Source organism: Prionailurus viverrinus, chromosome B3, assembly GCF_022837055.1.
Source record: "Prionailurus viverrinus isolate Anna chromosome B3, UM_Priviv_1.0, whole genome shotgun sequence".
Taxonomy (NCBI): domain Eukaryota; kingdom Metazoa; phylum Chordata; class Mammalia; order Carnivora; family Felidae; genus Prionailurus; species Prionailurus viverrinus.
Genome location: NC_062566.1, coordinates 27,116,584 through 27,143,436, shown reverse-complemented (window position 1 = coordinate 27,143,436; position 26,853 = coordinate 27,116,584). Strand labels below are relative to the sequence as shown.

Here is a 26,853-nt window from a genome sequence, read left to right as displayed (position 1 = left end):
GAGAGGCCTCTGGGGGATTGCAAGGTTCCTCTCCGCGTCCCTCCATCTAGCGCAGCCCCATTCCTGGTCCTGCCCTAGCCCACTACCTCCCTGAACAGCCTCCTAACTCCCCTCCCTGCCACCCACCCCACCCCTTCTCATGCACCCTTCTGAGTTCTGAAACCTACGCGGTTTACCTTGGAGGGAGCTCAAGTTTCTAAGGCACAGACCCCACCCCAGCCCTGGTCACTGCCCTGGGGGTTGAAAAGCCAAACTCTGGGGCTAGCACATAAACCCCACACCCCGCCACCAGTGTCCCCTTGCTCGCCAGCCTCCCCCTCTGCACATATGCCCTGCCTGGCAGGCCAGCCCGGAGGAAGTACCTCGTCCCCACTCAGGCACCACCTGCCGCCACCCTCCGGCTTCCTGCACACACACTTCTATCACCACACATTTATCCCACCGGGTCTCATTTGATCAGCTCTCCCTCCCAGCGTGGGCCCCCTGAAGGCAGGAAGGCCTGAGGCGGTTTCTAGCCTGGCTAGGCCAGGCCTCTCAGGGGAAGTGGTGGGAGGTAGAGGCAGGGGGGTGGAGGTGGGGGTGGGGTGGGGTGGGGAGAAAGGCCAGCTCCCCAGGTATGAACAGAGGAGCTGGCGTGCAGAAGCCGCCTGGCTTCCCGTCAACAGCTTTGCAGGCAGCACACCACGGCCCAGGAGATGTGGGTGCACACCCCACCCCTGTCTCTCGCTAGCTAGGTCTCTAAGGGCAGAAACAGCGAGTGTGTGTGATGAGGAGGTGGCGAGTCATAAACAGGAGCCCCCCACCCTTGTCCCCCAACCGGGCTGGCTTTCCAAGCAAGAAGCAGGCACAGGTAAATAAATAGCTTGTTTATTAGTAATATGTTACATTATTAAAGTGCATTGAGAAGAGATGCAGGGGCCAAAGCTGGAAGGCCGCCGGCCCCAGGCCCTGCCCTGGGCTGGCCAGACACAGCCAGAGAAGGGCCCAGCTCTCTGTTGAAACCCACGGACAGGGCTGGGGGCAGAGCCGTGCACCTGGAGAGCTTGGCCCAGGCTGTCCCCACCGGAATTCACAGTTTAGCCTAAGTTATAACATGTCCTGAGCTGAAGGTGGGAGACTAGGAGCATGGAAGCACAGCCCCTGGGGAAGGGGGCTGAGGGGAGGGGAGGGGGCCCCCCCGCCCCCCAGCCCCCAATGCCAAGGGCAGAGTCCTGGAACCTCCCCCTGAGGACCCGGCTCCTCCTTCTATATGAATGTGGTGAACCTAGGGCTCAGTTTCTCCTTCATTTTCCCCTGTCTCCCTCACCCGACCCCCTCCCATAACCGCCCCACACTGGGGACTGGGACCATGCCCCCCTCAGACTGGGATCCCAGGGCAGAGCCAGCTCATGCCACTCTCCTCGAACCCATGCCTGTCCCTAGACTCTTATCCCATCCCCAGAGCCTCAGACTGGGACCCCCCCCACCCCAGCCCATTCCTTCCCCAGTCCCTCCCTGTCCCACCCCACCCCCAGCATGTAGTTTTGGTATTTTCATACAGATGCAGTCAGAATTAGCTATACATGAAATAAGCCTAACATAAAAATAGAGCTTTTTCCGTCCTTCTGTCCGGAAAGCAAACATCCTTCAATAAACATGCAAGACGGCTGCCTAGTGGGACCCAGGGCTGGTGAGGGAGCCGTAGAAGGCAGCCCTGGGCCTACAAGAACAGCAGCTACCCCCAGCCATGGCAGGAGGGAGGAGGAGGGGGCAGTTTGCGTATAGAGAGTCCGATGGACTCGGGCCTCAGCCCCAAGGTCCAGAGCCTGGGGCCCAGCTTCCCTTTCCAAATCCCATTCTGGCCCATGGACTCTTGGGCTGGGAACATCACTGCATTTAGTCAAGTTTGAGGAGGAGTTTTTGAAAAGTAATCTCCAGAAGGTAAAATCTTAGGTCACCAATGCCCCAGCTTCACAGTCAGCGCCTTCACTCTGTGGCCCCCGCCACCCGTGCCTGCTCGGGCCCGGCAGCCGCCTGCGGCTGGCCATCTCCAGGCCTGGTGTCCTTCATCAGGTTATGCAGTCCCCCTGGAAGAAGCATCGGGCAAGGAGCTCGCCGGGCCCAGCCGGCTCTGGACGGGAAACTTTTCTAGTGCCCCTGAGGCTGCAGGAGCCTGTGCCATGCCCAGCCCCAGGGGACCTTAGTGGAACAGCAGGCCGAGAGTGAGCGTGGGCAGGACGCCCAGCCAGAGGGAGGCGGCCAGGGCCCGGGCCCGACCCAGCAGGTGCTCGGCCATGGCGCCGTCATCGGGCAGCAGCTCCCAGTGCTGAGCCTCACGGAGGTAGGAGCCCTCCTGGGCCTCGCAGTGGTAGTGGCCATACTGGCGGGCTGTGAGGTTCTCGATGAACAGGATGCAGTTGGGGCTCTGATGGCCTGGCTCGCAGCTCTGCTCCACGTTCTCCTCGTGGCGCCATGAGTAGGTGGCATGACGGGACTCCATGGGGCAGCTCAGGTAGTAACGAGAGTTCCGAGCCAGGGAAACCTTCTGCAGTGGGGCCCTGTCTGGAGAGGGACGGGGGAGGCAGCTGTGAGGAGAAGCCGAGGGCTCCCAGGGCAGACTGTATCCTCCTCTGCTGGCTGGGCCTCCAGGGCCAAGGCTTCTAAATGAACACAGTGCCAATCTCCTCCCCACTCTCCCCTGCCTCCCTCACCATCCCCCTCTCAACAACCACCCTCCCATACGACAGGGCCCCCTCTGCAGGACTGTCATGCCCCATCTGCCTGGGGCCCCCAGGACCAGGCCATGTCTCTCTCAGACAGGGCTGTGCCACCCTCAGCAGATTGGGGCCCAGAAGGGCCAGATCAGGTACCTGGCTTTGGGTTGGGGCATTCTTTGTGTGGCTCAGCTGGATTAATGGACTGCAGCACCGGCCTGGAGTTGGAAGGGGAAGAGAAAGCTGAGTGGACAGGAGGTCTCGGGTCTGGCCCCCCATCCCTGTCCTCGTTCCCCACCCCCCACCCCCCACTCCCAATCAGAGGAGGTTGTGGCCCAGCACCGAAGCCTCTTGCAGCCCACTGACGCCCCCCCCCCCCCCCCACTCCTATGTCCACCTCCTCCCAGGAACAAGGGATCCTGGCCAACGTACCCTTGGGAGCTGTAGATGGAGACACAGCGGCCCTGGTCCCAGCCGCAGTAGGGGTCTCGGGCCATGAGGCAGCCATGACAGCCCCCGCCGTAGACCTCACACAGGTCCAGGGGCACCTGGCTCACCTCCCACTGGGAGCTCACATACAGCTTCCGCTAGAAGAAGAACACAACTCGGGTCAGGCCAGGGCCCTCAGCCCCAAGAGAGTTCTAAGTCCCCAGGCTACCCTCCAGGCTCTGAGCCCTGGGGCCCAGAGGCTCTTAAAAGGACATGCAAATCGCATGCAAAGGAGCTCTGTCCTCAGCTGGCCATCGCTGGGTAGCTCCATAGGATCCAGTGGGGTGGGGAGGCTCACCCGCTCAGCGTCCAGCGACATGGCCTGGATGGCGGCCGGGTGGTGAAAGGGCTGGATCTCCATGATGTTGAAGGCAAGGCTGCGTTCCCGCTCCTCTGACTCCACCACCTTGTGGATGGTGCCCCTGTCTGTGGGCGAGGGGCAGAGGGTCAGCGGGTCGGTGGGCAGGAGATCCCCAGAGCCAGGCAGCCTCCCTCTAGGCTGCGCCAACCAATGGGATAGTCGGTGGAGGAGGGCTGGGAAGTCATGGCTCAGGCGAGGGTCACAGGACTGGGGTGGGGTGAAGTGGGGAGAGGGTGACTGGGAGCCTGAGGGCAGCTCTGAAAGCTTCCAAATCTGGGCCACAGAGGCCATCCCAGGAGGCCCAAGGCTCTACCCGTCCACAGGGGCACAGAGCCAACTGTCCTATAGGCACAGCCCCGAGAGCCTAAATCCCGTGGGTGGGAGCCCACGCGCATTAGCATTTCGGTTGTTGAATCCTCCACACCCTTAAGAGGTGGGTATTATCCTCTCAGTTCAAAAAGGAGGAAATGAGGCTCAGAAAGGCTGAGCAACTTGCTCAAGGTCACACAGGTGGTGACCGGAACCCAGAGGCATCAGAACCCCACCCCTCAGCTCCTTCGATTCCCCTGTTTCGTGAACTCTTTGGGGATGTTTTCTTTAAATAAACTTTTCATTTCGGAGTAATTTTAGCTTTACAGAAAAGCTGCAAAAATAGTACAGACTTCCCGAATACCCTTCACCCAGTTTCCCCTAACGTTACCGTCTTATGTAATTGTGGTACATTTGTCACAATGGAGCAATCGACACTGAGACATTACTATTACCTCAACTACAGACTTTATTTGGATTTCTTGGGTTTTTCCACTAATGTCCTTTGTCCGTTCCAGGATCCAATCCAGGACTCCACATTGTATTTAATCTTAGGGGATTTTCTTTTTAATTTTTATAAAATCTTAGATCTAAAAAGGACCAGGCTGCCTGCCTCTGAGGCCACGCTCTCTCCATTCATACCTGTCAGGGACTAATGGGCATCCTGACCCCTGGGCCCTCCCGTTCCCACCTCGCCCGCGTCCCAGTTTCTAGAATAGCCTACCTCCCCCATTCCTCCCTCCCAATTTCCCAGGGCATCACTTGCCCCAAAAAAGCAGTCAGATGATGGGATGATTGCTTGCCTAGGATTCTCCTTTATGTGTCTATGGCCCCCCTCCGCAGGCTCTGAGATGTGGCCAGACGCTCCTCTGTCCTGACAAGCCCCCAGCCTTGCCACTGCCTTTGCACACACTGCCTGCTGCAGCCCCATAACTGCTTCCCACAGCTTCTCCCAAATGGGTGAGCCTCCTGCTCTCTGCAGAGGGCTCAGAAAGTTCTATATCTCATCTGGCCCTAATCCTTCCTGCTGCAGGATCCAACATGGCATCTCTCCAATGGCCCTCACACCAAGACCTCATCACTCACGTGCACTCACCTCCCAGGTCTGCAGGAAGGGAGACCACAGCCAACCTGGCTTTCCTGGTCCTGGCTCCCGCTCCCATGCCTGTGTTGTGTGACCCTTCCTCTCCGACACCCCAATGCCCTGCCATCGCCTGGCTGACCACAGCAGCTAGGCCAGCAGTTGCCGAGCAGAGAAAGGACAGGGGCCCATGGGTGTAGCCAGGATGAATGGAGGAGTAAAGAAGTGGGGTCTCAGGACCCAGAAGCCGGACCCCTTGGGGAATTCCTTTCCTGGAGGCCTCTAGGAGTCAAACAACCAATAAGGCCACCATGGCCCTGAGAAGGCCACAGAGTGAAACAATAGCAGGAAGCCACACTGAGGGGGAGATGTGAATAACTGAGGGTGGGTGCCTGAGGCCCTGACTGCTAGGCTCCTGGGGGAGACACTGCCCTTTCTCACAGCACCACCACTCAGTCTCAAGGAAAGCCTGTGGCCCCCACCAACACTGATCTCCATGCTTTCTCCCAGCAGCCCCCTTTGCCCACAGCCTGGGAGCAAGAAGCTACCAAAAACTCAGCTCAGAGCTGGCTCAGCAGAAAACTGCCCCCCGGGGAAGCCCCCTCTGTGGTCCTCTGCAAAGGCTCCGCTGTCTGGAAGCCCCTTCTCACGGCTCACTAAATTCTTGGCATCCCACATCAAATGTTTCCTCTCACCTGCATGGTCCCCAAGACAAGGAGAGAGTTTGATTTCCTCCTTCTGCCTAGCAGAAGCCCACAGGATCCCAGTGACCAGGTCCTTCCTCCTGACTTTCAATTTCTCTTCCTACCCCCTCCCCCGGGTCAGACATCTGGACCAAAGCTACGCCCAGCTTTGCTCGGTCTTGCTACATTTCTGCCTCTGAATCCCCACGCTTGTTCTCCTCCCATCCTAGGATACCGTCTCCTCTTCCCTCTGCCCCCACCTCCCTTCCACAGCCACACACACTGACACCTGACAGCTCTTGGTCACTCAATTCTTCCTTCCAAGTATAAAGTTCCAACCAGATGCCAGTGATATCATTCCCTATACATTTCATGTCCGTTTTTACAAAGCAGGCCAGAAGGTCCTGGGGGAGCCCCTCACCTGTGGTTAGGTAAAGCACGTGGAAGGTCTCCCCACGGCTGGCCTGCATGCGGTGGACAACCACTTTCTGGTAGTGGTACTTTGAGTGGAACAGTGGCGTCTTCAAAGGCCCCATGGGCTCTACTCTCTGTGCCACCTCAGGGTGACTGTCAGCCACCTGGAAGGTCTCCGTGGGTATGGGCTGCCGGTCTGGGAGACACTGGGCAAGGAGAACAGGTCCAGGTTAGTCAAGTGGCTGGGGGGCGGGGCTGGGGCCTGGGCCACGGTGGGCGTCACAGCTTACCTTGCCAGGCCGAGGGTTGGGAAGGCTCGAATGGTAGCCCTTGAGTGAGGAAGTACGAAAGACCTTGTCAATGTCACCAAGGGAGTACACACAGACAGCTGAGTAGTTCCTGGGGGGACACAGAGACCGCCTCACTGGAGGGCCCAGGACCCACCCACCCTCATTCACCCAGGCCAGCCCAGCAAGCCCGGGCCTGAGAGTTATGAAACACCGGAGAAGGAAGGAGGAAACGAGAGAGGAAGGGGGAAGGGAGAGAGGGAAGTTTAACCAAATTTCTCTCTGTCACAATCTAATCGCCCAACCTGTGTTCTGTCACAGAATCACTGAGTTCAGAGGCTAACCCCAGGGCAGGAGAAATCCCAACACACACACTCCTGTTGGGTGATTCGCCAACCTCGCTGGACACAGCGGCAGCACACTGATGCCCAACACAGGCCTGTCCCCTTCCCAGCCTGGCTGGGTCTACCTGCCCAGGGGCAACAGAGCAAGGTTTTGGCCTCCCCACCCTGTCCCCCAACTCTCCTCACATCCGCCTAACACCTTTGCCTGCCTTGTTTTCAATCAATGAGAGTGATTAAGAGGTGTGAATTATCAGGCGCAGGCAATGCCTGAGCAGGTGTGATAGCACCCAGCACCTAAGAGGCCTCAGCAGCCTCTTCCCAGCGCCCAGCACCCACTCTGAGCACATAGCTGGTGGACACACAGGCACAGGCGCAGTCACGAGCCTGCACATGGCATGTGTGCGCATACCCGTCGTATACAGACTCACAAACACACCAGTGCACGCACCTCCCTGAGCACTGGCTATCCCCCACCCCATGCCCAGCAACGGCCCTGTCCCTTGAACCTGGAGTCCCCACTCGTGCCACATCAGCCTTCTCCTCAGCAGAGCCCAAGCCTCTTAACCAACGCCAGCTCCAGCCCCAGCCCCAGCATGAAGGTCACTCACCAAGGGTTGGAGAAAACACCATAGACTCTCGTGTCCCTCCACTGGCCATTAGGGTCAGGGAGCAGAAAGACGTCCTGCAGCCTGTTGAAGTTCTTGTTGGTGGCGACATCGCTGCACACCAGCATGGCTTTCAGGAAGGTGTTCCACTTGGAGACCGACAGTGAACTCTCGCCGCCCTGGTCCCCCTGAAAGGGTGAGGAAGAGGAGGCCCTCAGCACCTGCCCACGCTGCTGCACACACCCGAGGCACCTGCCACCAGGACTGCCAGCGCCCAGGCTTCAGAGGAGGAAAGAGAGCTCTGAAAGGGGCCAGGACCTGCCAGGGGACAAGGCACAGCTGCCTCTCCTCTCAGGCCAGGTCCTTGGGCCAGGCTCCAGCCGATCCAGGGCACAGGGCCAGCAATGGGGACCTGCAGGGTAAGGGTGCCAGGTCCCCATAGAACAGATTGGCACCTTCACACAGGTGAAACAAACACGTGTAAACACACCTTCATACTCACGAACACACTCAAACACATCCGGCATGAATACAGACATTTGCACACCACCACACATGCACGAGACCCCCTCTTTGCCCACGTACAGATGCATGGGCCTTCTCGTGCACACACATTTGCTCCCACGATCCCACTCCCAGACTCACTCGCACATTTCACGCACTCCTTTATGGAAACACGTGTGCACACCTGACCCAGGCATGTATTCCCTTGCTCCTGTTCAGGCTCAGACACACACTCTTGCCCACTAGGCCACACACTCACCCTGCAGAGCTGGGCCACACGGGACACATTGAGAGGAGCCTCGGGGTTCTTGTCGGGATTGTCCTCTCGGAAGAAGTAGTAGATCTTGTCATCATAGGCCTGGTCTTGGTGCACAATGGTAGCCTTGATGAACTGGGGATCTGCCAGAGACACAGATGAATGGATGTGAGGCTGGGAGCCTGCCCGGAGGACCCATCCTGACTCTGTGCGTGCGCACACGCGCACACACACACACACACACACCTAGTCTCTACAAACAAACCCAGAGCAAATCAGACCTAGACTAAAACTCAGAACATCAGGTCCAACAGCCCAAGGGGCCTGAGACTCTGCACCCCCACCCCACACTTGTTTTGCCCTCTTCCACAAAGATGTCATCGGCCCAGGAGCAATGACTTCATGCCTAGGGACTGGGGGGAGGGCCCTGGGGGCCCCTATGTCACTTCTGCCTAATTGGCAGAGCCCTAATGAGAAGGAGGAGGTGTGGCCCCGACATGAGCTCAGCAGAGGGATACACTATGGCTCTTGGGGACCCCACGCTGGGTCTGCAGCTTCCTCTGTTTTGCTCCCAATGTGTTGGGCCCACCCTGCCTCCACACCATTGTCTCTGTTGGTCCCTTAAAGACAACCTCCTCAGCTCTGGATACCTGCCCCCCGTTTCTTGAGCGGGCTGTGGCCCAGCAGCCCTTGGGGAGCCCTCCTATGGAAACTGAGGGCTCTCCATCCGCTGCCCTGGGCATTCACACCCCTTCAGCCCCCACAGCCCAGCCACAGCCCGACTCACTCTGCATAACGGTATCACTGGTATACAGCTCAATCTCGCCCTGGATGCGGCGGAACCGAGGGATCTTCCCGTTGAACTCCTGCTTCCGGATTGTGGAGTACACTTCGTCCCCTGGGCATGGTGGGAGGGGCATGGGTAAGGGCAGACAGCTCCTAGAAGTCCCTCCTCCGAACCTGGGCCACTGGACACAGAGCTGACCACCCTCCCCCAGCCCAAGGCAGCTGCCCTACCATCAAACAGAACCAGCGAGTTCTCATCTGGGCTGAAGGGGGCATAGCCTCTCTTTTCGCCAAGCGACTCCACGGTGCCGTTCACCTGGGGGAGACGAAGGAGGGTCAGACAGCACATGATGCCATGGCCACCGCTTCCTGTGGGCGCCAGCTTCCCAGCCACGATCCCCATCCTCCCAGGGATTTGATACAAAGTGAGGCCAGCCTCGGAGTCCCCCCCCAGCTCCTTCCCAACGTGGTGGGGGCAGAAGCCCACCCAGACGAGGGTGAGCTGACCAGGTGCACGGGGAGGGGCCTTCTCACCAGGCTCCAACAGCTGGGGCGCCGGGCATTGGTGCCACAGATGAGCAGCCCCTCACCCTTCCTCTCCAAGAGTGTGATGTAGTTCTCACAGTCCTGCCAGGGCAAAAGGGAAAGAGAGATGTTGGCTGGAGGCCCGGCAGGCCCAGCACTAGGACCCTCAGTCTTGGGGCAGGAGGCTTCGGATCTGAGCAGAGGAGGTGCCACTGACTCCAATGCCCCAAAAACAGCAAGGACACAGGGGCCTTGGTGAAGAAGCATGTCTCCCTTCAGAATTGGGAATCCTGGGGCAGGGCTACCTCTCTCCTCCCAGACTGTGGCTCCTGAGGCAGGGCCATGCCTCCTTCCCCAGACTCTCAGGGACTCCTGTCCCTTTTCCAAGCGGGTCAGCCTCCCCTCTGTACTCTTCTCCCTCACTCACCCGCTTGTCCAGGCAGGACCCCTTCGTGGAGCCGATGTTCACCTGGAGGGGAGGGGAAAGCATTAGGCCATTCTGCCAAGGCAACATGCCTGTGTGTGCTTTCTATGCATCCTCAGGACGAGTTCATTTTATAGATGAGCAACTAGGGTGAGTGATTCACCCAAGATCACACAGGCTATTTTCCCTGATACCCAGAGCCAAAGCCCAGAGCTCACAGGCCAGCCCAGAGATCTCAGAAGATAGGGGCCATAGGGTTCTGGAGCCCAGCTTCCTGACTGGGTTTCCCCCATCAGCACTGCTCACTTGGCCTGGGAGGTTAGCTCCAGGCTTTTCTCCGCACTGCCCCAACACCCACACCAATCTGGACTACCTTTAGGGAGCCTCTCGCAGGGACCATATATGGAACATAATGGGGGGGAGACCTGTTCAGGAAGAGATGCTAGCTCCCCCGGATTCCCTGAGGCCCCTCACCAAGGACAGAGGGGAGATGAGAGAAATGGGGCAGGGAGGGAAGGAGGAAGGGGCTCAGCTCTGTCCCTGGAGCCAGCAGAGGGGTCCAGGCAGAGGGGTCTAGGCTCACCGTGCGCATGGAGGCATTCTTGCCCTCGGGGAAGTCGAAGAAATAGACCTTGCCACGTCCACCCACCCACACGGAGGAGCTGCCGGGCTCGTGGAAAAGCACCGTGTGAGGCTCAGCCAGGCCAAAGTCCACCCAGTCCTGCCCTGCGCGGCCTGAGGAGGAGGCAATTGGCAGAAACGTTGAGGCTGGGCCCTGGACAGGAAGAACCCCAACCCTCCCCACCCTGCCAGGCGTATCAGCACCTGCGTGGCAGCTAGTGTTTGGGTCTGGGCTGGGGCAGTACCAGGACTCAGAGCCACGAGTGGGAGAAGTGAGGGATCCCCTGCTGGGGTCCAGCAACCAGCTGTCCTCACCTCAAAGCCAAGGCCCCTGTCCTACAGTATGTGTAACCTCAGGATGAGGGCAGGATTTAGGGACCCCTGGGGAGAAAAAACACCCCCCCCCACACACTCACCACGCACATACACACGCACACGCACACACAGTTGGCTCTTCCTGGGAAGCTGGGCTCTGGCAGGAGGAACCAGGGCTCCCCGTCTCTGCCGCCAGGACAGAGCAAGCAGCCACCTCCTTCCCCTGCAGGTAGCTGGGCCTCTAAGCAGCCCACTTAGAGTCAAGGTTCCCAGGGATCACTTTGGTCAGAGCCCGAACCCCTCCTTTGGGAAGCCCTCTGCAACCCCTTCCCGCCCACCCAGCCCCTTAGTGAGCCGGTCAACTTAGATCAGAGCTAGAAAGGAATCTGAACGTCCACTCCTTCCCATGTTTACAGATGGGAAAATGGAAGTCCAGAAAGAGGCAGCCCAAGGTCACACGGTCGGTAGCAGGCGCTGAACTAGAGCCCACGCTGCTGCCCCCAACTGGGCTCTGTGGCCTGGCCTGCTCTGGTCTGGTTTCACAGGGCCGCCAGCTCACCCCGGTGGGAAGAGATCAGCCCTCTCTCCCCAGCAACTCCGGGACAGGGAGCCCTTCACAGGGCACAGTAAGCAGAAGGGCTGACCGGGACAATTTTGCCCAAAAAAGAAACCGTCTGTAGCCACTGCCTCCAGGGAGGAGACGTCTCATCTCCGGTGACATTGCTGAGGTTGTCCTGGTTGCAGGGCTAAATTACAGGGATGGGACAGCCTGTGGCTGTGCCCCCAGCAATCAGCCACAGCTAGCATCTCCCCACCTCTGACCAGCTCGAGGCCTCACCCCAGAGCGCGGCCTGACCACTGTTTATTCAGCTGCAGCAATTTCAGGAGCAGCCAGCTTACCCAAGACCCTGAAGCAGGACGCACCACAGCCCCACAGGAGAGGACAGCCATTTCCCTGAGTCTGCCCCCACCCCCGAGCCCTCTTGCTGCCAACCAGCCATTCCTACCGATTCTGCCTTCAACGGGAGTGCACCCTGTGACCCATACCTTCGTTCCCTTTCCCTAAGCTACCTCCCTGCTCCGTCAAATCATCCCTGGAAGTGGGATATTCTCCGTCTTCACCTCAGCTGTGGCCTGGCTCACAGCACAGAGGCGGAAACTCGGCCCCTGGGGGGCACACTAGTCCAAGGTCACACTAGGAGGGAAGACAAGCTGCCTTATCCAGACAGTATTGGCTGGGGCGGGGGGTGGGACATTCAGAGAGATGCAACACCGTGGGCCACAGAGAAGTGCTGAGCTCACAGCTCTCAGGTTCCCCTGGCTCTCCTGGGGCACCCCACACACAGCCAGAGCAGCTCAGCACATCAGGCCTCATCGCACCCCAGGCTCACCCCTTCAGCCCCAGCTGTGCAGGGCAGGGCTGAGACCCGGCTCTGCACCGGGTCGTGGGGACGTGGTGCTGGCCAAGGCTCATGGCTGGCAGGTCTCAGCCCCCGGGCTCCCCCGCCTTTTCAGTTGGGGTAAAATTAAAGTGCTGGGGTCAGCTCTCTGGCTCCCCTTTTACCGGCAGCCAGCCAGAGATCCAGACGGTCTGCAGCCACCGCCCCCCCCCCCCCCCGCCCCCACTTCCCTAGCCAGCTATGGCCAGGGAAGGCTGCTTGTCTGCGTCTGGAGACAGGCTGGGCCCTGAGAGCCCAAGCCCCTGGAATCCTACCCCTCAAGCCACACTGGCCTCAGAGGAGGGGACTGCAAGGCCAATCACACACAGCTCTAGTGGTTGGGAAAGAGGCACCCGAGTGGCCCCTGAGGGACAGCTCTTGTCTGGGGGTCACGGTCCTGCCGTGGGGAATTTAGTCTGATGGGGGAAAGAAAGCCCTGCCCTGGGGAGTCAAGCCTGATGGGAGATGCATGGCCCAGCCCTGGAGAGCAAGGCCTGAGGGGGAGATCCGGCCCTACACCAAAATCCAGCCACAGAAGTGAGATGGCCACACCAAAGCAAGCCTCCCCAGATCTCATGCAAAACTGTTCTGGGACAGAACTCAGGACTGCTCACGAAGTACTTTTGAGGACACAACGGGAGGGAGGGTGAGGGCTGCCCGCAGCTGGGTGCAGCACCAGGCCCAGGGCAGTCCTGCACAGATCTGCAAGCCTGCGCCCCATTCCCTTTAAATCCTGGCTGCAGCAGCTGGGGTTGGGGGGAAGCAAGGGACCACTCGCCCCATTTTGCAGAAGAACAAACAGGGGCTGGGAGCATTGCCTCCCTTGACCCCCTGGCTCCTACCCCTCCCCAGTCTGCGCCTGGCGATGTGTATGGGGAGGACGGCACCAGCTCGAGGCCTTGGCCCATTCTCCACCCCTGCCCCAGCCTGGCTCCTGCACTGCCCGAGGCCCTCAAAGGGCCTGATTGTGCCCGGGAAGTGTCTGAGCGGCAGCAGCTCGATGAATACATGAAAGGAAGCTTTGTTCAGGTCACAGGAGCGGGGGCTGGGGGCTCAGGGGCAGGAGGGCTGCCTGGAAGTGAAGGCAGCACTAAGCCTTCACAGCCAGGACCCATGGCCCGATGGCACCATCACAGAGAGCTGGGTCAAGGAGGGGGCGGCATTCAAGGCTCCGCCCATGCAGGGGCTGAGCAAGCCCAGAGTTGCCCCTAAAAAGACCCAGCCAAGTGAGCAAGTGTCACATCCTTAAATGCATCTTTTTGCTTCCCGGTGAATCCATAGGGCTGGGGGAGGCAGATCAAAGCTACGTGGGTCAGGAACAGGCAGGAAGAGAATTCCAGACAAGGGAACCAGCTGAGCAAAGGTGGGGAGGCTGACTGAATGGTGGGTACATAGATCAAAAGGTCTAGAACGTGATGTGGAGGGGAGGTACGGAAGCCCAAGGATACTGCCCATCAGTCTCCACTGCTGCCTTCTCCTCCCTTGGAGCAGGGCTAGGGTTACAGGGCCAAGCTGGGGAAACCTCCCCTTCTCCAGCATCCCCCACCTCCTTTCTCTCCCTGCCTGACCAGCCCCCTCTGCTTCCCATCCTGGATGTCTAAAAGGAGCACCGTCTGGCACCGTGTCTCCCCCCTCACTCCCCGGCCTGACGCATTAGTGGCTGACTAAGTGGTAGCTAAAAGCTCCCAGAATAACCAGGGGTTCAGGCAGGGGAGGGGGCTAGGGGCACATGGGGAGGGCATGGCCCCAAAGGTGGGCCAGGCACCCACCCCATCCTTGCTCCTTCTGGACCCAGAAAGCCCCCTGAGTCCCCTCCCTCCTCACAGTGGCAGGAGCTGCAAGGCCCAGCCCCAGCCAGAAAGGAGGGTCAAGAAGATAGCTGGGGGTGGGAGACAAGATGCTGTTGGCAAGAATCAGACCTGACTGCTCTTGGAGCCACCACCCTCCTACCACAGTCCCAGTGGCCCATGGGCTGGGGCAAGTCCGGGGTTCACACGCGCTGAGTTTTCCTAAAGCAGGCTGGCCTGGAGAGGTACTGCTCCTCCTCTCCTTCACTCTGTGTGTTGTCACCATCTGGTCCCCACTGTCCCCATATCCTCATTGCCTATGAAAGACGGGGGCAGCCCAAGGGGAGGGTAGAATTGGGGCTGGAATGTATGGGATGTTGCTGTCCATGAAGGGAGCAACAAGGCAGGGACAGCCTTCCAACCTGACCCACTGACCCAAAGGGCCTTGAATGCTAACCTCAGGGAGCCCTTTGAAAGTGGGCATTGAGGCAGGCTCTGAGAATGGCAGGAATGTGGGCACGCAGCAGGGAATGCCTGAGTCAGGCAGCCTGGGGGGCCGGGGCACGGAGCAGGAGCCAGGCCAACCTCTGACTGGGGACCCAGCCACATCCTCCCACGACGGCACCCCACCCTGCATTGTCAGGCCCACCTCACACCCTCGCATACCACACACACGTGGCTGAGAAAGAGGAGGGAGTCCTCCTCCCCACATGCAGTCCAAGAATTAGCATGCAGCCTCTCCACCCTTTGCAACCCATACCCCACAGGTCAAGGTGGAAGAGAGAGGATCTGAACAATCACTGGGCTGAGAGGGCACAGAGGCCAGACACATGGCAAGGAGGGCAGAGGTAGGGCCAGGCTACAGCCCAGGGCTTCTGGTGCCCAGCACCAGCTCCAGCCCTCCAGGACCACGGCCTGGACCTCCCTGAGAGCCTCTTGATTTACAAAGCACTGTATACTGCTTCTTCCTACTTCCCTGGGTCATTTCCTGCTCCCCATCCTTCCCTCCCTGACCACCAGGTGAAAACTTGCTAACCTGATAACTGAAGGGAATCACCCACTCGCCCACTTTCCAGGTGAGCCCTGATCTCTCGGGAGCCTTTAGTAATTCAGGCCTCAAACCCTAAGGAGTGACTAATGGGGAAACTCAGCACTGCGTCAGATCAGCGGAGGGAAACTCTTCCACTGGGATGAGTGCAAATGAACAAGTGTTTCATCTCTGTTTCTCCAGATATGGCCAGGAATGAGGGCAGGAGAAGCCGTTCCTATCCACAAGCCCAGTTTCCAGGGTGGCCCCGGCCCATGCCAAGGAGCAGTGATGGTTGCTCTTGGAGATCTGGTAACACAGGACAGAGCAATGTTCCAGACAGCTGCCTGGCAGGCCCTTGAGGTGGTACGTAGCTCATGGCGGAGTGACAGGTCTGCCTGTCTTCATCAGCCATAGGAACAGTGAGCTGTGTGCTGGGCTGAAGGGGCACATCCTCCCACCCACCAAGGTCAGCTGTGGCGGGGAGGGGAACATATCTCACGTGTGGGCTCGGTCCTGGCTCCAAGAAGCCTGGGCTCCCTTCGGAAGCCAGGTGGCTGGTTGTTTGTGACCAGGGCCTTCCTGAGTTCAGTTTCCTTCTCTGTGAATTGAAGAGGTTGGTACCTGCTACCATACCTGAGAACCCACTCATGGTTCTCAGGACAAATCACAAAACAGTCGGGGTTGAGTTCACAGGTCCTTTTGGGGAAGGTGGGATTACGAGTCCTGGAAAGGTCAGAGACAGCTTTTGGATGGAGGTGGGGGTAGCAGAAGAAACCAACCTCACCTTCTGCCTCCATCAACTAGCCTGCCAAATTCCCCAGCCACCCTGCAACGAAGGCAAGTCAAGTGTATGCACCCCCATTTTTTTAGTTACTTTTTTATTTGAGAGAGAGAGTGGAGGAGAGGAGCAGAGGGGGAGGGGGGGGGTGCAGAATCCCAAGCAGGCTCCATGTTGAGCATGGAGCCTGATGAGGGGCTCAATATCATGACCTGAGCTGACAAAATCAAGAGTCAGACGCTCAACCCACTGAGCCACCCAGGTGCCCCTGTACCATTTTATAGACAGGAAAACTAAGGCCCCTCCAAGCCGGCAAGGGCCATGCGCTCTCTGCACCACGCCACTGTGCTCGAAGGGCCAGAGGCTTGGCTGGTGGGGAGACCAGCTGGGGCCAAGGCTTCAGGGGGAAAGGGCAGTGTGGACAGCAAGCTGTGGGGGCGCCAGTCTGACACCAAAGCCTACGTGGAGCAGGGAGGAGGTTCCAAGGCCAGGGAAGGCAGGAAACCCAGGATGAACATCATGTCCTGTCCACCTTCCGCCTGCTCTTCAGCCCAGCAGGTTCCAAAAGCCCCAGAGTAAGGCCAAGGTCAACTACCCTTCAAAGGAGAGGATGGGCAGAGGCATAGGGCCTGCCCTTGGGCCCAGAGCCAGGGCAGAGGTGGGGGAGAGGGCAGAGATGGCTACATCACCCTAGCAGAGGGAGGCAGACACGATGGGAAGACTTGAGACACAGAAGGTTCCCCAGCTCACTCTTAGCCTGGGCCAGTCGGGAGGGTGGGAGTGGGCAAAGAGCAAGGGCAGGCACCCAGCAGAGCCAGTAAGGGAGAGCTGGCAGGGGCCGGCGGCCAGGGCTGCATTTCATCAGAAATCAGAATGTCAAAGGAGGAGAATGACAGTGATGGCAACAGTGATTTTCCTACCACCAAACCGTTCCACTGCATTTATTATGTGCCAGGCACTATTCTTAAGTGATTTGTAGATAAATTAACCCACTTGGTCATCACTGAACTCTTAGAAGGTGGGATCTCTTACTGCCCCCATTTTATAATGGGCTCAGCGAGACGCAGAACTTGAGTAACCCGCCCGGGATCACACAGCTGTTAAGTGATGGAGGTTGACTCTCAGGCAGCTTGATTCTGGAATCTGTGCTTAAAGCACTGCGCTCCATAGAAGGGCCCTTGGAAGCTTCCAGGCCAGTGCCTCCCACACAAAAGAGAAGACTGGGGGGCAGAGAGGGTGGAGCCTGGTCAGAGGCCTCTTGACCCATGAAGGCCTGACCGCGATGCCCCAAAGAGAGTGTAAGAGCGTGGGCGTGCAGACCCGAGGCACCAGGGATTAGGGGTGTGGGGTGGGGTGGTAGGGATCTGGGGGTGCAGCACAGCACTGAGTGCTGACCAGCATGACTAATTAGGAAGATAAATCTCTTGAGATCTCTACCCAAAATAGAAAGCACTGTCGAGCCTGAGGCAGACCACAGTGAAGGGCAGGATATGCTCATGAACCCTTCTTTATTATCTGTCCAGCCAGGTTCCTACCCAACCAGCACCAACCAAAAACACTCGCCTCCACCCCTGACCCCTCAGCTCAAAATCCCACCATGACTCTCAACTGCCTACCCAGCAGGGCCCTCCCCCTCTACCTGGCAGTCAAGGCCCATGTCTGCTCATCTCTGCCAAGGCTCTTTCCCTCCTCCGCACCTTTGCTTGTGCTCTCCTTTACCTTGATTGCCCTTTCCCCTTCTGTCTGTGCACATGGTCTTTCCTGTCCTTGAACACCTGGTCTCAACCTCCCTGGCTTTAGGAAGTGTTCCCTACTGCTCCAGCCCTTACTGCTCTGTCCTCCCTCTGACCTTGTGCTATATACCATCTGGCACACACCATCTTCTCTCAGATCACCTGTCTGGTGGGATTTCACCTGGACTGTGGGGTCCTGAAGGTGAAGTCCAGGCTTCCTCTCGCTCTGTGGGCCCTGGGCCAAGCCAAGGCCAGGGCTGGGCAAGTAGGGACAGGTTAGATAGTAGGGAGGGGCAGACTGGGGTAGTAGGCCACGTCGGAGGAACTAACATCTTGGATGAGGCTCCTGAGCCACTGACAGCGTGCTTAGTTTATCACAGTGACCTTCCTTCCTCACCAGGCTGGCTCAGAGCCCTGGGCCCAGCAGATAAACAACATGAGTGGTTCTCTGTGCCCCACCTTGCCCCCACCACATACACCTGCCCTTCGCTCTCAGTCTGGCTCTTCCTCTCACCCCACACTGACCTGTCCTGCTCTCATCTCCTGTCACAGTCCGTGGCTACACCTACAGGTTCCAGATCTCCCAGGTGCCCTCCCTAACCAGGCAGCAGGCCCACCTCTCCAGGCACCTGTGTGCTCCCCAAGGCCAAACCCTTGGGCCTTCTCCTGCTCTCTCCCCTAGAGAAGCTGCACAGACCTAGGCACGGGGGCAGGTGCTGGCTGCCTCCACAGTGAGGGCTGCCCCTGAGGGTGTTAGCACAGAGCCCGAGCCCTTGACTAGAAGCAGGGGGTGCAGGAGGCAGGGTAGGATCAGCCTAATCCCAGGCTGCCGTGACAGTTAAACCCAGATTAGCCCGTGACACAGATCAACCTGCCCTCAAGACCTGAGGCCCAGCTGCCCTGAGGAAAAGACCAGAGGAGGCACATCGAGCTGGCCCAATCTAAAGTCCTGAAGGGAAGATGGTCATGGCCAGTGGGGCTCCTGGGAGCAGAAAGCACTGGGGCCGGAAGAGTCTGGGCTCAGCCGAGCTGGCCGAGGAGGAAAGTGCTCAGTGAGCCCCAAGCCTGGGGAAAGAGCATGTAGACAGACAGACAAGTGAAGGGAGGCCAATAGCTGAGGCCAAGAGCGGGCTTGGGCAGAAGATACAGTCCTGGTCCCAGCTCTGCCTATGTCATTGGGTGACCTTGGGCCAGTCTCTGTCATCTCTGGCCTCAGTTTCCCCATCTGTGGAACATGTCAGGGAACGTGTGGATCTCTGACATTTGTCTTCTGATGTCCTAAGCTCTGCCCCATCAGGCTGTGTGGGTTGGAGTCATTCAAGAAGTTTCCTTGGAGGAAGTGAGACAGAAATGGCAGAAAGGAAGAGAATGGGGTGCTGGGGCGGATGACAAGCAGGGCAGTGGCCCTGAGGCAGGAAAACATGGGCGCTGGGGAGCAGTGAGGAAAGATGTGTGGGAGACAAGGTAGGCATGGGGCCCGGCCACCACGCAGCACTGGGAAAAGCAGTAGCTCTGTCACTGTGTATTCGAGGTGAACTGTTCAGTGCATTAATGTGAAGGGATGGAGGGGCCTCACGGGACAGACAGACGTGTCCAAAAAAGGAAATTAAGAGAAGGGGAAGCTTTCCGGCCCCCGAGCTGCCAACAGAGCAGAGGAAGTATGGTCAGTCTCTTGTGACATAGCCAGACGCCTATAGTGGCTGACATAAGGGACACGGGGCTGGGTGTGGAAGACAGGACGTCAGCTAGGGCCTCAGCTGTCAACTGTAAGGCCACCCACTCCCACCACTGCCCTCTGCGGGCTGCTGGACCCCTTCCCCTGGCTGAAGCCTCAGCTTACCACCTGCACATCCTGGAGGGCCCTGACCCAACCCCCCACAAAGAAGGGTACCCAGTTCTCCCTGCTTCTCCTAGGTGCCCAGAATTCTGCCCCACACATGCCACGTCCCCTATGCCCAATGACCTACCCCTGCTAAGGTGGCCTTCTCTTGGAAGGGAAAGCTGGTCAGAGGAAGGGCATGCTGCCCTCAGCAACAGGGCCTAGATCTTCCCCACAGGGAGAGTCTCTGGTGAGGAACAGGCTGCCTCATCTGCAGAACCTGGGCAGTCAGGAGTTAGGCAGAAAGCTCTGGTCTCCCTGGACCCAGCCCTGGCTTCCCATCAGGGAGCTAGGACACTCAGGAGGCCTTCCCTGCCAGATCCCTCTTCCTGCTGGCTGTGTAAGGTCAAATGGCTCACTTTAGATGTCCCCTCCTGCAAGAAACCTTCCTGGAGCCCCCAAGCCCTGGCTAACTCAACGTCTCCCTCCTGGAGACACCCACTCAGCTCCTCTCCTCTCCCTGGTCCTAGTTGCAAGTTTATGAAATTATGTCACACCAGGTACTTCCTCCTGTCCCTCCCCTCCGACGCTGGCTTCTACTCCTCCTGGCATCCCAACTTACCACCTCTCCCGGGAAGCCCTCCTTGATTGGGCAGACTGGGTTAGGTACCTCCTCAACCCCCATAGTTGCCCTTTGTTACAGGCCCTGCCACATTTTATTGTAACTGAAGGCTGACCTGCCTGTCTGCCTCCCCATCTACCCTGAGAAATCTACAAACTTGTCTACTTTCTCATCCCTGGGTCCCCAAGCCCTGCCCTGGGACCAATACAAGGTTGGCCCCAGCAAATGTCAAATATGCTAAATTACTATGTCCACCCTGGAGACCACAAACCAATGAGCCACTTCCTCCAGCTGATTCACAGCCTTCAGCTCACAAGAGAAAAAGATAGGAAAGAACACAGAACTCAAGGATTTCCCCTGACTTCCCAGGTTTCAATTTCTCCTCACCGCTAAGGTTTGAACTGGCCACCACAGCCTCTGCCCATCCTAGAGAATTCGCACTCTGATAAATATAAGCTCCTCCCTCCTTCTGCCCACTTTGGACATTTGAGGAAACTGAGGCTCAGAAAAAGGCAAGTACGTGCCCAAGGTCACACAAAAAACCAGGTCAGAGCTAGGACCAGAGCCAGGCTCCAGACCTCCCATCTTTTTTCTCCAAGCCGTATAGTCTTAAGCCCGTGCCAGCATCCACCCCACCCCAGCCTACTCTCAGAATCTTCACTATCCAGGACAGAGGGGCCACACAGCTTGGCAGGACGCTCCCGGTGACATCACCGTGCATCTCTCCCAGCTCTCCCAGCTTAGGAAACCCCCCTCTCCTCCTGGGAATTGCCCCCCCTTCCCTGGTTCTGCAGAGGGAGTTCACCTTGAAGGTGATGAGCACATCTAAGTCCCCAAGGGGGCAAGGATTTCCACTGGAAATGCTGATGCTTGGGGAGCCCCAGCCGTGACCTCATCTCCTGGAGGAGGTGACAACAACCCCCTGCCCTGGGGAGTCGCCCCATAATGGCTCCCCCAGCAGCCACCAAGTCAACAATAACATCCTGTTGTATAATTGGACAAGGGAGAGCCCAGAACCAGCTGGGCAGGTGGAGACTGGAGACTGGGCACTGTTTCTCTCATGTCATGCTGGCTCACCTCTGATCTTGGGGGTCAGGACCTTCCTGGGCTTCTCCATCTCCTCCAAGCAGGGATGGAACAGGAGAGGGGTGCACAGCTTACATAAGCATGCCAACACAATCTCCTCTAGCCCCTGCTTGCAGGGAGGTAAGGCTCACACCTGGCATCTGTGACCAGTTCATGTGTCAGTGATGCCCTCAGAGGACAATCTCCAGAGCCCTTCCTGATCTGGCAAGCTCTGAGGGTCAGAGACAGATGCAGAGTTCAAAGGAACCCAGCAGGTCAGTGCTGACACAGTCCTCTCTCTCCTGGCCAGGCCTTCATCAGGCTGAAGAGGCATCAGCCTTCCCAATAAGTGCAGGCTGGGAATCTCTCAGAACTCCCTGATCTAATCTTTCCCTGAGGCTTAGGAGACCAAGCAACAAAAAATAAATGACAGAAAAGAACCCTCCGTATCCACTCCAGTCCTTGCACCTATCCTGGCTTAAAACTAAAACTCTAGTCTATGCTTCATTAAAAAAACTGGCTCCAGAACTACCATTATCTTTGACCTAGTCATTCATGGAAGTCAATTCCCACAGCACCCCAACCCCTGCAAGACAGGGACCTGGCCTACAGCAAAGGCTGGAGGGCCCTCTTCTCAGCCTACTCCCCTGTTTGCCCTGCCCAAACCCATTCCTGTCCGACTGCCATGTGTCACCCCACAGGAAATAGGAGACAGCTGTCAGCCAGGCATACCATCACCAGCTGGTGGGCCTGGGGGATAGGCGGATGGCAGGGTCCGTCTGGCCAGTGGGGCGCCTGGCACTGGTGCAGATGAGCAAAGACTGCCTTTGGACAAGATAGGTGAGGGGGTGGCAGATCCCAGTAGGGATCAATAGTGCATTATGAAGCAGAGGGCACGGCCAATGCGGGCCTCTGTGGTACAGTTGTGAACTGCGCGCAGGGGAGAGGTGGAGCTGGGCTGGGAGCTTTGAAAGTGGGTAAGAGGACTGAAAGCAGCTTTAAATAGCCCCAGGGTGGGGACTAAGTGCCCAAGATGTGGAGGTTCACATTAAGTGCTAAGATGTGGCTGCGCATTAAGTATAGGGGGAGGGGTCTTAGGAAGACTTGGGGCTAGGAACAAGCAGAGCCAAATGCAAGGGGTTGGGTGCAGGGGGGAGATTCCAGAACACTCAGATATGGCCATTTGCCCTTTTCAGAGTGCCCAAATGCTGTGCTGTCCAGGACAGCCAAGGGGACGGAGTCAAGGCAGGGATGCTGGCAATGCAGAGAAAGCCTGGGCTGGAGCTCGTATGACTGAGGGGTGGGCAGGTGTCCACCATGAATAGGCGACCAGAGGTCCAGCTTCCTGCTCTACTCCTACCAGAAATACCTCTGGCTGGGTAGCAGAACTGGCCCCCAGAGTCCCTCCTTTATGGCCAAAAAATTGCCTAAATCCTTCTCCCCTCCCTAACTCAGAAATAGCACTGGTCCTGTGCCAGATCAGAGCCCCCAGTTTGCACTGTGAGCTCACACACTGCGGAGTGACCTTGGGCAAGTCACATTCCCCCTGCTGCAGCTGCAGATCAGGCTACTTGTTTTGTGTGTGGGATTTTTTCCTCTCTCTGCTAAGAATACCTGCCCCAGATAATGCTCAGGCTCTGGCAATTCCTGCAAACCGCCTCAGGCATCAAAGGGCCCCCAGCAGGGCCAGACCAGACCAGTCCCCCAGTCCCCCAGCCCCCACTACGAGTCCACCACCACCACAGGGAGTCTGCAGTGCCGCCAAATTTGGAGGACAGAGCTCTGTCGGTCTAGGGGCGGGGAAGCATTTGTGTGCAATGCAGGGGAGGGGAGCTCAGTTCCTGGCAGCAGAAAGACTCAAACCCCACCTAAGCCGGCTTTCTGACCCATTGTACAGGGGTCTAAAGTGAGGCGCCCCTGGGGGAGACTCTGGTCCCCCGGTTCACATATCTATCGAGGCCTAAAAGCTGCACTCCCTCCCCAGATCCGCCACCTGGGGGTCCCAACGTCCGTGCCCCACCCAATGGGCACTGCCCCCCAAGCTGGCGCCGATTCCTGATGACAACTGCCACGTGCAGACAAGGGGGGAGCGGCCGGTCCTGGCATTGCAGAGGCAGCGCCCGGGTGCCCCAAGCCTCCGCACCGCACCTTGTCCCGGCTCGCCACTGGGTGTCCACCCCTTTACCCGGCCCGCGCTCGGGGCCGGGGCGGGGGCGGGGGCAGGCAGCGGGGTCTTTGTTCCCGCAGCCGGAGCGCAGCGGCGGCGGCAAGGGGTCCGCGCCCCCCTTGCCGGCCCAGCCTGCGCTGCGTGCGACAGCGGAGCCCGCAGCTCAAGAAGAGGAGACCTGGGTGGAGGTCCCGGCCGAAGAAAAGGTCCTGTACAGAGGTCCTAGCGCTGGAGGACCGAGAATGCCTCTCGGCCGAGAGAGGGGCCCTCTTCCTCCCCTGCGCCCCGGCGCTGCGGTTCCCGACTGGGGGCGGACTTGGAGCGACTTAGCCGGGGCTCCGGCCCCCGCCGCTCGCTCGCCGCAGCGTTACAGCCGCTCCAGCGTGCCAGCGCGCACACTCACACACTCACCCAGACCCACACGCTCCCCGCGGGGACAGCCCGGGACCCGCAGCGCAGCGCACGCACTCCCTCCGGTGCCGCACACTCTGCACCCGCCCCGCGCGGCGTCCGTTCCCTTTCCCCACCGGCCGTGCGGCGCCACCTACCTTTCCAGACAGCGGAGATGCGGGGTCCGCTCCTCTGGTGGCCTTGGGTGGCGGCGGCAGTCCAGAGCAGCAGCAGCAGCTGCAGCAGGAGCCAAGACCGAGCCAGCCGGCCGGGAACGCGGGCGCGCGGGGCGCCGAGGGAGGCGCATCCGGGCGGAGGCGGTGTCATCCCGCAGCCCGGGAGCGACAGCGGCGAGCAGCCGAGACTGAGCCAGCGCCCGACCGCAGGCTGCTCCCAGTGCAAGGAGGCGGAGTCAAATTCCTGACCCCACCCTCCCTCCCCGCTTCCCCACCCCGCAGCCTTTCTCGCCTCCCTGCTGCCCAAGGGGGGCGCAGTGCCCGCAGCTAGGGAACCTTCGCCACCCTCTCCCGGGCAACTCCAAGGGGAGAACCCGGACCGCCAGGGACAAGACAGACGTGGACTTCTCTGATCGGTGGCAGGCCCTGTACCCTCTCTGGGCCTGAAATCCACTCCCTCATACCCCATGAAAGGGTTGGCCTAGAAGTCGGGAAGCATCTCTCCTAGGGCATGGACCAGGTAACTGCACTAATGGTCAGCTAAGTGGTTTGGCCCCTGAAAGCTTGGTTCTCAGAGGACAGGCTAGCTTGAGTGTACACGGTCCCCTCGGAGACTATATGGAGGAGCAAGATGCTTTCCCCTGGGGGAAAACAGGCAGAGGAGTAGATGATCCGTGGGGAGCACTCAGCACCCCATCATTGCTCTGCCGTGAGAACGTGGAATTTTCATCTTGGCCTGACTCCCTCCCCTCTCCCTTCTCCTCCCTTTCCCAACCAGCAGCCTTCTGGGCTGCCTCCCCCCAGCCAGCTGGTGTATGCTCAGAAAATCCAAACTCATTTCCATGTGAGTGGAGGGGGATGTAATTAAGAAGTCCCCTTTCCCAAGTAGAGAGAGGGGAGCCTCCTGCATTCCCAGGACTCCTTGTCCTGGAGGCAGGGTCAGACCAGCTTTAGGGAGTCTCCGCCCCCAAAGCATATAGGGCTCAGCCAAGCAGGCAACCTGATGACTGAGTGATGATGCCCGGCAGGATCCAGACCCAGTCCCTCTGCAGTTGGGTGGACAGTCCAGGCAGTTCTGCCATCAGCTCATCCTCTTAGAGCCACGTGGCTGCCCTCTAATGAGGGGGTCTCCTCTCCTCGGGCCAGAGAGCGCCCAGACTCTCCACCTCTGCTGTGCCTGAGGGAACCAGGGATGGGAATCCCACTTACCCAGGACTTACTGGATACCTCTCCCCAGGCAGGCTGCACTGAGAGGAGGCAGGGTGAGGAGGACGTAGCAGAGGTACACATGGGCTTCTAGGACCCACACGCCTAGCTGGACTTGATTTACACACTTCAGATACCATCGAAGACGGATATAGGCTGCCCAGGCCTCAGCCCCGGCTCCAGCCTTTTGCCCTGTGCCATGGCCAGAAGAGTTTTCTTACCAGGAAGTTTTTGCTGCACCATTCCATACTTTGTTTCCAGCTATCCCCTTCCTTCTTCCCTAAGGGCCCCAAGATACCCGAACAGGCCAAAAGGTGAAACCAGGATGCCTCTAGAGACCGGGCAGGACTAGGTTCCTGGCCTCCTGGGTGGGGCCAACAGCTTCCTGATGCCCAGAGTACAGTGCCCCAAAAAAGAGGGAGGCTATGAGCAAAGAGCCCCTCCCCAGGCCGCACCCAAGCCCGTGGCCCTGAACCCAGCAGCATGTCCTTGCCCAGGCTCGTCCCCAGGACATACTCTCTCTCCAGCCCAGGGCCTCATCTGCTGAATTGTATGGCCTCCAAAGTCTATCCTCTCTGCAAAGATAAAGAAAATTAAGAAATCACCTGTGCCTGTCTTTAAGCACTGAGAAGTCAGACTGAACGATCACATTGCCCATGTGCTAGGCAACTCACAACACACAACCCACTTCCACCTACCTTATCCCCACCAGTTTTACATTCTCTCCCTCACCGAGGGAGGGGGCACAACCCCATATTAGAGGACACTGAGGCACAGGGAGGGGGAGGGATCTGCCCAAGGTCAGCTGGTAGAGCCAAGGTGGACCTGGGTTTTCTGACTGCAACAAGCAGTGGCTGGCGCTGAGGTTACTATGTGCTACACATGTTTCACAGCCCCACTTTAACTCAGTCCATCTTCAGTCTTGTAAGTAGGTGCTATTGTTTGGCTCCCTTTGCAAACAAACAAACAAACAAAAAACAAACAAACAAACAGAAACCAAGGTACAGAGAGGGAATGTGATGTACCCAAGGTCACACAGCTAGATAGAGAAGGGCTGGGATAGAAGCTCAGGTCATCTCCCTGGGGCCCACACCTTTATCTTCTACATCATCATGCTCCACTCTCAGTGCACTGCACCCTGTTGCTGCTGCCTGCTGTGTGTAGCTGGGAACTGGATCCAGATGATCCTCGGAAAGACGCAGACAGGGCCCAGGTTACCAGGTGCCAGGCTCGGGCTCAGCCTCCCAAGCAACAGGGCAGCAGATGGAAACTGGGGTAGATGCCAAGGAATTTTCTTTTTCCAGGCTGGGGTGGGGATGAGGGGGTAATGCTGAAGATTGTTCCACCTCATGCCCTAGGGTGGGCCTCTGGCTGGGCTTCTCCATGCCTGGCTTAGCACCTGCTACACCAACGGGCACCCCTGAGCCAGCCAATCTAGGGGCAAAGGGCCAGATGGCAGCCCACTCCTGGTTGGCTACAGGCATCTAGGGAGGTAAGGACTGGGCCCGTGATTGGGGCAGTAGCTCTACAGGAGAAAGCCAACTACACTGTGGGTATAGTGGGAGCAGGTACCCAGGGTGCGCAAAGCAGAGGACTGGTGTTTGGGTGTGGACTTTGGTGTGCCTCAGGCAGCACGGGGAAACCAAATGAGGATGGCACAGGTGGTGACAAGAGCCTGCCTGCCTCAATGGAGGCCAAGGCTAGCTTTGGGGCCTGGACCAAGGGTGGGGGCATAATCTCCACTCACAGCAAATGGTGGGAAATGAAGGAGCAGAGGAAGCCACAGATGTGACTGCAGACAGATCTGAGGGGAAGTGCCTTCCTATTGCCCTCTTTCCCATGGCTCCCCACATGGGGGAGTCCGGAGAGAAAGCTGGGAGAAAGAAATGGTGCAGGGGCTCCTATTTGGAGAAAAAGACCTTGAAGGGGTCTTCCCTGTGGGGA

At 58.5% G+C, this 26,853-nt stretch overlaps 1 protein-coding gene across 1 annotated transcript; it reads right to left on the bottom strand.

Moving 5' to 3' along the window:
* Positions 1 to 851: 851 nt before the first annotated feature.
* Positions 852 to 23,914, bottom strand: SEMA7A (semaphorin 7A (John Milton Hagen blood group)). The gene is made up of 14 exons (XM_047861560.1): positions 23,686 to 23,914; positions 10,345 to 10,496; positions 9,765 to 9,806; positions 9,347 to 9,439; positions 9,044 to 9,128; positions 8,814 to 8,924; positions 8,030 to 8,169; positions 7,270 to 7,454; positions 6,321 to 6,429; positions 6,038 to 6,236; positions 3,481 to 3,608; positions 3,126 to 3,280; positions 2,850 to 2,911; positions 852 to 2,541 (listed from the first exon to the last, which is right to left on the bottom strand). The coding sequence occupies exons 1-14, from the start codon at positions 23,852 to 23,854 to the stop codon at positions 2,180 to 2,182; spliced, it is 1,992 nt and encodes a 663-aa protein (XP_047717516.1). The 5' UTR covers positions 23,855 to 23,914; the 3' UTR covers positions 852 to 2,179.
* Between the last annotated feature and the right edge of the window lie 2,939 nt (positions 23,915 to 26,853).